Source organism: Lathyrus oleraceus, chromosome 3 (assembly GCF_024323335.1).
Source record: "Lathyrus oleraceus cultivar Zhongwan6 chromosome 3, CAAS_Psat_ZW6_1.0, whole genome shotgun sequence".
In the NCBI taxonomy this organism is placed as follows: domain Eukaryota; kingdom Viridiplantae; phylum Streptophyta; class Magnoliopsida; order Fabales; family Fabaceae; genus Lathyrus; species Lathyrus oleraceus.
The window spans coordinates 473,493,202-473,505,289 of NC_066581.1; the positions used below are offsets into that span (position 1 = coordinate 473,493,202).

Genomic DNA, 12,088 nt, shown 5'->3' on the forward strand with positions numbered 1-12,088 from the left:
TATAGGTAATGGGCATTTTAGGTCGGGATAAAAAATCCCTAAAAAATATGGGCTCTAATTTTTAAGGGCAAAGTCCTACAATTTTTTAGGTTTGGTGGATCGGCCAATATGGGCTAGCCCATTTTCACTAATCCCGAAGGGTTTAACCACTCACCCTATATAAGTTTCACATGCGCCACTTTCATATATCTTTTTTACTATTATTGTGAATTTCTTTTGGAACATCTCAATGACTTAGACATTTGAGTGCTAACCTTGCAGGTTCACCATGATCTATTGTACTAGAAGCACTCACCACTACACATGAAGATTTCATTTCCTTTCCATGGTTCAACCATAAAAATGATATCTGGGAATCCGCATCTAATTTCCCTCGAATCTCCACGAGAAACCACTAGTTCTTTGCCGCAATTCAACAAAAATTGATTTTCTTCTTTTTGGAACAATCAATCTCGTGAAAGTCATGGCAACATCAAAATCCACTCGATTAACCACCAAGCACAATGTCACCACACCGATTGCCGCGATAGTTAATGCTCCTGATCCCATGAGAGAGGTTCCACTTCCTTCAACGGACGAGGATGATCCAGTCTTGGTGACTTCTCCTTCTGTTTTTACTCTTTGAAATCCAGTTCCTCCGATGATCAGCAAGCGCATGTTTCAAGTTCTCTCGACCTTTCAAACTTCTCAACAACTATGTCAAGGTCAAATTTCAACGCAAACTCCTGTGGGACCATAGATCCGCTGATAAGAGATGATTCAAAGCCTCCAAGAACTATATGTAATACCCTAAACGCACAATAAAAAAATATTTTTATTTATAAAACATTATGGAATATAATAGAATGGATTGTTAGCCTGCGATTTTCGACACTGGGTTAAAGTCACTAGACATGGTTTGGAGGAGTCTCAGGAACAGATCCACAAGACTAAGATCACTCTCTCTTCCAAACATATTTAATTCTTATATAAGTTATGCAGTCAAACGGAGATTTCTACATACTAACATGGCGCTTTTGATTCACTTTCTAAGTCTTTGGACCTTGCAAAATTTCTAGTCCTTTAGATATCTCGACGCTACACTTTAATTTCGACGCGAAGTTCTTTGACATAATGTACTTGGAAGTTGCATAGTCATTTTGCAAATGGTTCAAGACGATTTAAAGAAAGTTTAGAGACTGAGACACGTGGAGACACGTCTGAGGCTGGAAATACACGTATTAGGGTACATGTCGAGCTCTGAAAAAATGATTATTACCGACGGTTATTAATGTAGTAGTATATAAAAAAAAATCTTGTATATAATTAAAGGTCCGCAATTCTTACCATAAATTCCTATAGACTTCAAATTACCCAAGTTATAGAGAGAAACGAGTTTGAGAGAAACATATATGAATTTATGCACCATTTCTTTTAAGTCATTTCAATTACAACATTTATTTAATAACATTTTTATGCTTTTGTTTATTATCTTTATCCAAAGTTTATTGGAATTAGAAATTATATTAAATTTTGTTGACATACAAGCATTTAATTTTCAATCACAAACAAAAAAAAATTGCATTTCTTTTTACACAATTTGTCTCTAAGCTTTTTTTAGTTTAATCTCTTAAGTGAACCAAACTCGTGATTGTTTACTAAAAAAACCAGTAAATAAATTGGCACAATTGGTGGGACCATTTTGTGTAAAAAAAGTTTTAACTTTTGAAGAAAAGTGTTTTGTTTTTATTGTCCATTTTTGTTCTTCATGTATGAAATGTCTTTGTTTGTCGAATGTATAAGCGTATGAGGAGTAATAGAACTCTTCCTTAAATGAGTCATCCTACAAAAAATAAACCCTCTCACCAGAATAATGCTCCAAATCCAGAAGAACCAGTCAAATCGACTGTTGATAATGCAGGAAGTTCAACTTCTGTTGGAGAATATCTTATTGTCATAAGCCAGGTGTCTGATTATATCACCAGAAGTGGCGGTTTCACAGTCTAGTGTCCCGACTACCCTTAGGGTTACACATAATATAGGTGACCAAAGGCCTCACTTTCCTTTGAATTTTACATTACGCCATGTTGGTAGAGAACAACCTTATGGCATGTCAACTGCAATTATGGAAGGCCTACACCCTAGTGCATCTACATATGCAGATAATGAAATGGTTGTTGTATCCCTTATCAATCCATATTCAGCATCAGGATCTGATATAAGCAACTCTTGTAGAATGGAACAACCTTAAAGAGGGTTAAGATATCTCCCTCAAGTTATGTCATCATCAACCACTAGTTCGCTCCAATTTGTGTGGCAGTAGATAGATGAAAGTAACCATGACATGGTTAACATGCTAACACAACAAATTGATACAATGTTTAATCCCCTAATTCAAAACACCAAGCATAGTTACCATCAATTAGCACATCGAATGAGTCAAATTGTTGATTTATTTGGTGCTCCTCAAGTGCCCATCCAACCAATTCCTAATAATCCGACACCACAGCAAGTTATACCCGTCGAACCACCCACACCCAAGGCAATCGAAGGCAGCGCGTTCTAAAATGGAACTGGGGTAGTTTTGGTGCATAGAAACCAAGATGCAAACCAAGTGAGTCCACAGTCCAAAACATCGCTAGATATCAGGCTAAGGCTGACGATATGTAAAACAATGATTATTTGAGGATGAAATCATTCCCCAGTTCTCTAACAAAAAATTCCTTCATGTGGTTTACCACACTCCTTACGCATTATATGTGTAATTGGAACCAACTAGATAGAGTTTTTCATGAACAATTCTATATGGGAAAATCAAAGATTATCCTAAAGGAATTAGCTACTGTTAAGCAAAAAAAAATTGAATCAGTAGAGGACTATCTCAATAGATTTAGGTTGTTGAAGGCAATGTGCTTTACCCAAGTGCCTGAACATGATTTAGTCGTGATGGAGGCAGGATGTTTACATTACTCCATTAGGAAGAAGTTGGATACCCAACATTTATGGGACATGACCTAACTGGCAGACATGATTAACCAAGTCAAAAGTTTGAAAGTTGAGAAGGTTTGGTAGAACAAATATAATAAAAAGGAAAAAGTTACTTATGTCGAAAGATGATCATGAATCTAACATAGTTTATGAACATGTCGAGGAGAGTGAGTTCAATGTGGCGGAGTTAAATCTTGGACCTCTATATGTTTACAAACTGTTAAAACCTTTGAACGGGAAAAACCTAGTCAAAACGAAAAGTTCGTTACAAAAACATACACATTTGACATAACAAAATGTGATGAAATTTTTGATTTATTAGTTATTGATGGGAAAATCATAGTGCCAAAAGGCCTAAAAAAACATCACATTAGAACAGAGAAAAAAGATAGGTTTTTGTTAGTATCATAATTTATTGGGTCATGAAACTTCTCAATGTGTGATTTTCAAGGACTTGGTACAGAACACCCTCAAAGAAGGCATATTGCAATTTGGGGATAAATCCAAACCTCTAATGCAAGTTGACTCTGACCCCTTTCAAGTCAAGGATACACATTATGTTGAGCCTGTTAAATCCTGGTGGTTGAGGCTGGTGAAGGTCTCGTGGAAATCGAACATGTTATTGTAGATGAGTGCGATGAGAAAATGAAGGTGATTTATCCAAAGGCTAAAGAAGAGCTTATTGATTTCTTGAATCAATATAAGCTGAAAGATTCTGAAGTGATATCATGGCCTAGGTGTATCTCCGTATTCGATAAAGAGGCCTCTAAAATCCTTCAAGGTGTCAAACCTTCAGATCTAAGGAAGAGAAAATGGGGCAGGAAGAGACCTCAGTTTACTTTTGACAAGAAGAGTGTTTCTCACAGAAAACAACAGGAACTTTCTAAGAAATTTGGAAATCAACAAAGGACATATGTTCCCTCCTCTAATGTCCCTGGAGGAGAATAGATTTGACTGCTGGGCATGCGCAACGCTAACCAGCAAAAGTGGGAGATGTTTGAGATGGGCACGAGATCCTCTTACCATGACAATTCCCATGTGTCGAACAAATATTCTTACGGGCCTTAGAATTTTTTAGGGAAAATCCCATGATGAGGACTCAATTGAAAAAACATCAAAGAAACAAGAAAACGTCAACAACAACAGTTGGCAAAATGGACTGTAACACATAGTCATTTTCCTGCCTTGCCACCAGTGGCGAAGAACAGTCTTAAAGATACCGTATTACAAGGGAATGAAGAAATGGTAACAAATAACTTGGACTCTAGATTAGAATAAGACTTTAATATTATTTGTAATGTCATTTCCCTCTTACCTATAGAATTTGACTATATCACAGAAGTTACTGGGACATAAAAAGAGTATTTTTTTCGAAGAAATGAAAAATTATAAACAAGTATGTTATTACATAATGAACAATGGTTGTGTCGAGGAACAACAAACCATGTTTGAGAGACCTGATGCACGCATGATGAACCACCTTAGGCCTTTGTTCATGCAGGATAAGGTCGACAATATAGGCGTCAATGAGGTGTTTATTAACGAAGGTGTTGCATTGAACTTAGTGTCTCATTTTTTGTTAAAAAGGATTGGAAAGTTCGATATGGATGTAAGCTCTCATAACATGGTGTTGTCCGGTTATTAAGGGAAAACAAACCATATTTTGGGAGTAATCCAACTAGATATCTCATTGGGCACACTAACAAAACCAACCATGTTCATGGTTATTTCGTCAAAAGAAAATTACAATTTCTTATTAGGATGGGAATGGATACATGGAACAGGAGCAGTTCCATTGGCCCTCCATCAAAGGATTTCTATTTTATGGCCATAGGGTATTGCCAAAAACATTGAAGTCGACCAAAGTTATTTTTTTGGCCAAGGTCAATCATGTTGATAGAAAACATTTTGACAAAAATTTGGCAAATATATCACCATGCCATCCTTCTAAAACATCATTTGTGCCATTGGAAAATTATTCTTATTTTTTGAAATTGCATCCCATCCATGGTTTCATATAGGATCATGAGATAATGGGAAATGGGGATGTAGAAGAAGGTACCATCGCACCGACTAGCTGGATGGTGGATGACGATAATAAAGACTGAGTCGAGCGCACTTTCTCGAATTTTGGCCAATGTGGATGAAAATAAAATAAGGGCGGACTTTGAGGTCGAACCCCAACAAAAGATGGTTTTCAAAGCCAAAATAGTTGAACCTATTCAAAAAAAAGATTGGCCATAATGGCCAAGAAACAACTTCAAAAATTCGCAGGCTCGACTGCATCTATGATGTCGAGCCTTTAGGTTTTGTGAAAAACCTAGTAGCTTCGACCAAAAAGATGCAAGCTCAAGATCCTTTTGAAGAGATAAATCTAGGGGATGGGACAATCAAAAGACTGACCTACATAAGTGCCAAAATTGACCCAATCTTGTGGACCCTGTCGCTACCGGGATTTCACGATAACGAAACCGGGACTAAAGAGATGCCAAAGAGAGGCAAAGTCAGAAGAGTCACCACCGAATTTTATTTAGTTTACCTCCATCGAAGAGGATAGGGGAAATAGTTTATAAAACCTTCAGAAAAGAGACACACACGGGAAGCGCTAAAAGAGAATAAGGGATCGGTCTCGCAACCGAGATTTGGGTTCGGGAGTCGGTTACGTAAGGGAAAGGTATTAACACCCATCACGTCCATGGGAGCCATTTGGGTTGTTTTACATACATGGGATTTATCTATCATTGCTTTATTTTCAAAAGAATATGTGTGAAAGAGGGGGTGTTTTATTATTATAGTGCTCGCCAAGGATTGGGGCCCTTGTGCCTACGTATCACTCATTCGGGGATGAGGAATCAGAGCTCCGTGGTTAGGAGTAGAAAATATTTGTGGGTTGGTTGACTTTACCTTTGAGAAAAGGGTTTTGGGGATGATGCCCTAAGGCACAAAAATTAGTTTGATGAGTTGTATTGTTTTTACCTTGAATAAGGGTTTTATGAAATGAATGTTTGTGATCATATTGCACTAAAGTCTATGGGCGGAGGCGATTATTCTAGACAACAAGCCAAGCGTCTTGCATCCAAAATAATAAGAGTAAGGGTATGAATGCTCCATTCTTACTTATTCTCCACCACTTAAGGCTCATGGCGCACAATAATAATCATAATTTTATTGTATTTTGAATTTGATTATGAAAATGCCATTTGACGTTGAATCAAGGGTTTTGATTATTTGACTATGAAATTTGATTTATGCAACATGAATGCAAAGTAACCAAACAAGAAAGTAAAGGGTCTCATTGTAAGGTAGCCCAAGAGGAATCCTTGTGTGTGCAAAAAGGGACCTAAGTTAAACAAAGGATACTGGTCTTACAAACATGTCCCCCTAAGGTGGTGCCATGATGTCATTCTTACAACATGCATGTAAGTTACGGATGAAAATTCAAGTGTTTACAAAGCATCCCAAAGAATAATGAAAAGGCCTCCAAGCAAAGGTCCTAAGATGAAATCCTCTAAGTCCAAGTTGATTAAGAGTGAAGTGAATATATTTGGTCTTATAATTTTATCATGTTTTTGTTGTTTTTAATGTTTGATGACAATAAAATAAATAACAAGTAAATAAATATGCATGATGAGTTTGTACAATGATGATGATAATGAGTACTTGAGTTTAAATTACAAGGTAATGACATGAAAGTAAATTACAAGATAAAAAATAACAATATCACAATAATAATGGTTAGTGGATATAAATGACATCAAAATAAATAACAAGTTAGTAGTACCGAAATCACAATAACAAATGTTAATGATAAACAAAGTTATTGAAGTATAATTAGTGGTTAGTAATATGTACAAAATGAACATCTTGAGGACTTTTTTCATAGCTCAAAAAGACTCAAAATATGAAACGTTAAGGGATATCGTATCATTGATGCAAAGTATTGAAGATGATTAAAAAATCAACTAACAATAGATTTGTAACGAAGAAAGTTATACAACCATAAGCCCATCTATCAATATTTTAACAAGTTATGATTTGTTCTCTTTCTTTTGTTGTTTTACTTATTTTTATTTAGCAAGGTAGTAAAGAGTAAATAAATTAACATAATATAAATGATATGGTTAGATAACAATAAACATAAACATAAAGTACTTAAAATAAAGTGAACAATAAAATAAATTGCAAGGAAATAAAGTGCAATAACGTAAATGTTAGAAGTTAGAAGTTAGTAGTTAGTGGTTAGTAGAATAATAATAAGAAAATGGAATAACAAGTTAATGTAAAGAAAATGGTTTCATCTATGCATAAAATCACCCAAATATGGTTGAAACATTCAGCCCTGTGGTTAAACCAGCAACTATCCGGATGGTTCTCAGCATTGCCTTATCAAACTCATGGCCCATTCATCAGTTAGATGTGCAGAACGCCTTTTTACACGGCAATCTTCATGAGACAGTCTATATGCATCAGCCCATGGGTTTCCATGATCATGTTCACCCGGACTACGTCTGTCTTCTAAAAAAATCATTATACGGCCTCAAACAGGCTCCTCGAGCGTGGTACCAACGATTTACTGACTATGTCTCCACCATAGGCTTTCATCACAACAAAACCGACCGTTCCTTATTCATCTACCGCAAAGGCACGAACATGGCATACATTCTTCTATATGTCGATGACATCATTCTCACCACATCCACTGATGATCTTCGGAAATCCATCATGATGCTCCTTGCTTCAGAATTTGCCATGAAGGATTTGGGCCCTCTTAGCTGTTTTCTAGGCATTGCAGTAACCAGACATACAGGTGGTATCTTTCTTTGTCAAAAAAATTATGCAGCAGAGATCATTGATCGGGTCGGCATGTCATCTTGCAAATCGTCTGCCACACCTGTTGACACCAAACAAAAACTCAGTATCTCATCAAGTGTTCCGCTTGAGGACCCCACTCATTATCGGAGCCTTGCAGGTGCTTTGCAGTATCTCACATTCACTCGACCAGATATTTCATATGTTGTCCAGCAGATATGCCTCCACATGCATGCTCCGAAAACAGAACATATGAATGCTCTAAAACGCATTCTGCGTTACCTACAAGGCACTCTGCATTTCGGCTTACATCTGTACCCTTCATCCATCTCTAGTCTTACTTCCTACACTGATGCGGATTGGGGTGGTTGTCCTGACACAAGGCGCTCAACATCTGGTTACTGTGTCTTTCTTGGTGATAATCTTATCTCGTGGTCATCTAAACGACAACCTACTCTCTCCCGTTCTAGTGCTGAAGCTGAATATAGAGGGGTAGCCAACGTCATGTCCGAGTCATGCTGGATTCGAAATCTTCTCCTGGAACTACATTTTCCGATCCCAAAAGCCACGTTGGTGTATTGTGACAATGTCAGTGCCATATACATCTCCGACAACCCCGCTCAACACCAACGGATGAAGCACATCGAGATGGATATTCACTTTGTTCGCGAGAAGGTGGCTCGCGGTTAAGCTCGAGTTCTTCATATCCCATCACGTCATCAGATTGATGACATATTTACTAAAGGGCTCCCGCGCATACTTTTTGATGATTTTCGGACCAGTCTCAGCGTACGGGAACCTCCCGCTTCCACTGCGGGGGTGTGATAGACCAGAATATTTGTTAGAATATTCTTGTAATAACATCTGTATCTTTTCCATTCATAGAATAGGCAGTACCTTCCTAATCTATTTTAAGCAAATAATTGATGTATAGTTAAGAGGCTTCTATATTGGTCACACATGATCATTGTACATATATGGATACAGATTAATGAAAACAGCAGGAAAACAATTCCTTTCAATGACCACTTCTACTTGTGTTCGGTATTTTATCATTTTTCGGGAGATTGTGATGGTCTCGATTTAGAGTTTATGGCTAACGAGGAATGCCTTAATGTTAAAAAATATTATTACCTCTATTGATGATGTTGTGTTTAACATTAAATTTCTTTCTTGATTTTGGTTAGTTTATAGAAGTAATTCTATGACGTAATTCGATAATTACGTTTGATGTGTTTGTCCATGGGATGTCATAAATTTATAATTTGTATTGGGTTCGAGGACCCCTTAATTATTAATTCTATTATGATTATAAAAAAACATCATTACCAATGTCCACCATGCAGCAGACAATGTCCATATTCAATGTCTAAAATTCCAAGCATAACATAATGTTAAGATCAACAAACTTATTTCGAATTTATAGCACAAATACTTATTAAAATAAATATTCTGCCTAAATACAATAGCTCTAATCAATTTCCCCAGCTCTACATACTGATTAAAATATTTTTGACTAGAAAGAATAGCATTCCATTTCAAGTTTCACTTTCAAGCCTTATTTGATATATCATTCATTCATCATATATAGACTCCACAGACATTGCCCGCACAGTCTAACAAGCACACTCAACTATTTTATTGATTGTATTAAAAGTTTATATGATTAAGACATTCATAGATACTTTTACACCCAAAAATATCATATTGTTGTACCATTTATTCCTTAAATTTTAACCTCCTAAAATTTTGAGATCTAAAAGTTAAGCCCTAATTTTTTAAAAATCTCTAAATTGACGACTCTATCCGAAAACACCACACCTCTCAAAATCTAATATAACAAAGACACTACCATCAATATAAGTCTAACAATGAGATGAAGAAACAAGAGAAAAAACAGTCATCGGTAATATTAGGTTAAACTTTTTCTTACTTTTGCAAGAAACGATATAAATAAACTTTTTCTTACTTTTGCAAGAAACGATATAAATAAACTTTTTCTTACTTTTGCAAGAAACGATATAAGTAAACTGTAATGCAAAAAAACCAAGAGGATGATTGAAACTTGGTGATCAAGCAACACATGATAATTTCTGCAATTAATGCAGAATCCATGTCTGCTTGAAAAAAAATTAAACTTGAGTATATATTAATAAATAAAAATTGCATTGAACTACTTTAACGAAACTTAAATTTTATTAAAGCAAAAATAGAGAATAGTTTTCATCAATACAAACAATCACAGTACTCATGTTCTTGATATTGAAATAACAAATAACTATAACTAAAACCTTCTAAGATTAATTTTCTTCAAGAACCTTGAATCTCAACACTAACTTATTTTTATATTAGCTACTAATTATCCTTCACTTTGATCTTAGTTGTTTCATCAACGTTGCTAACATGACCGGTACTTGACGTCACAGGTTGTTCCTTGATCTTCTCATTAGTCATATTTTCGCAAAGTTTCAGCCTTTTCTTGTCGCAACGATCGTTTTCAATAGTATTGATAGCATTCTTCCTCTTTCTGCAGTTATGCGATTTTTCTGGAATATATTCTGCTGAACTAAGTTGACATTGAAATTGATCTTCATCGTGAGGAATATCCTTTTTGTCTTTTTTGTGTATTCTCATGTGTCCGTTCAAAGCTTTGTTGGATGAAAAATGCTTACTGCAAACATGACATGCATGTTTCTGTTTCTCAGCATTGTCATTGTGATTATTTGGTGTGTGTTTATCATCAGAAGAAGAATAATAAAATGATGGATATTGAAAAGAACAATATGGGTAACTCTTCTTCCTCATGATATTCTGTGTTGTGAAAGGAAGATCAATACGTTTAAGAATAAAGAAGTGAAAGGGTTCAAGAATAAGAAAGGAAATTATGTATTTTGTTTGTTGTTTTTTAGCCTAATATATCACAATTTATTTGATTTGGTCAAATTATTCTAGATTGGGTTTATTGGTTTTTTGCAGCACAAAATATTTGATTAGATTTAGTTCAAGAAAAACGATTTTACAAAATATATATATAATATTTAAATTTATATATTTTTACTTTTAAAAACTAAATTCCATTTAAATTTGAATCGGTTTAAGTAACTTATAAATATGAAAATTTCAGTAAAAAAAACCATGTAGTAATTTTATTTATTTATTTAATATTTCAAAATAAAATTTAAATATTTTTTAGTATGAAAAAAAACATTATAGTTTCAAATGGTTTGATCAGATTAAATGATATATATTTTTCAAACGGCTTGGTCTGAGAATTTTTTTTTAAAATATCCAAAAATTTAAAAAAAATTTCAAAAATATACAATTTTTCAAAATAATTACACAAATGGCCAATTTTGGCCAATTTTTACACTAAGGCGCCACCCTAGTTGGCGCCTACCCTTAATGGGTAGGGCAAGTCGCCACTAGGAGTGGCGCCTATGCCCATTCCCTTTTTTTTTTTTTTTTTTTTTTTTTAATGTTATTTTTTTTGTTTTTTTAATTTTTTTTATTTATAAATTTATATATTTTATTAATTATATTAATTTATGTTAAGACATATATATAAATAAATTTTTTTACAAGATATATATATATATATATTAATTTATATATATATATATATATTAATTTATATATATATATATATATATATATATATATATATATATATTAATATAATTTATAAAGATAAAGATATAAAGATAATAAACAGAAAATATTTTTATTTAAATAATAGACAAGACAAATATTACAAAGATATGATTAATCACATATGATGCGGTCCCTTGTACGATCCGCACGGGGGAGGTCTAGTTACTCGCCTAGACGGTTCACGTGGTGGTGGTGCTTCCCTATTACCACCTCTTGCCCTAACGCGCCCCCTTGCCGCTTGCCGTTGTGGTTGGGTCGAAGTCCCTTCAGTGCTGTAGGAAAGACGAGTCCCCTCTGCGCCCTCGAAGCTTTGTCTCGGTGGGACAAACTGACTACTGCTGGGTGCGCCCTCGAATTGTGGTCTTTGGTAGTTTAGGGTTGAATCGGGTTGCCCAAAGTGCAATGTTTGTTGTGATGTGTAGTAGTCCTGTTGGTAGTCCTCTTGTATACCCGTGTCGGGGCTAGGTGGAGGACTGGAAGAGCTTGGGAAATTGTCGTGTTGGAAGTGTTGGGATTGGTGGAAGTAGGGGGATTGATATTGTGGTAGGTGTTGGGACTGTTGATGGTGGTGGGAATGTTGAGTTTGTTGTTGGTAGTCTTCATGGTATTGGGATTGAGTTTGTGGTATGTATTGTTGATTTGGTTGGGGGGTGGACATGTG

The 12,088-nt window shown here is 35.2% G+C and overlaps 1 protein-coding gene and 1 pseudogene across 1 annotated transcript; one reads left to right on the top strand and one right to left on the bottom strand.

Moving 5' to 3' along the window:
* Positions 1 to 7,287: 7,287 nt before the first annotated feature.
* LOC127131703 (uncharacterized mitochondrial protein AtMg00810-like) lies at positions 7,288 to 8,601 on the top strand (annotated as a pseudogene).
* Positions 8,602 to 10,131: 1,530 nt separating this feature from the next.
* Positions 10,132 to 10,581, bottom strand: LOC127131704 (uncharacterized). Its single transcript, XM_051060619.1, has one exon. The coding sequence runs from the start codon at positions 10,579 to 10,581 to the stop codon at positions 10,132 to 10,134; it is 450 nt and encodes a 149-aa protein (XP_050916576.1).
* Between the last annotated feature and the right edge of the window lie 1,507 nt (positions 10,582 to 12,088).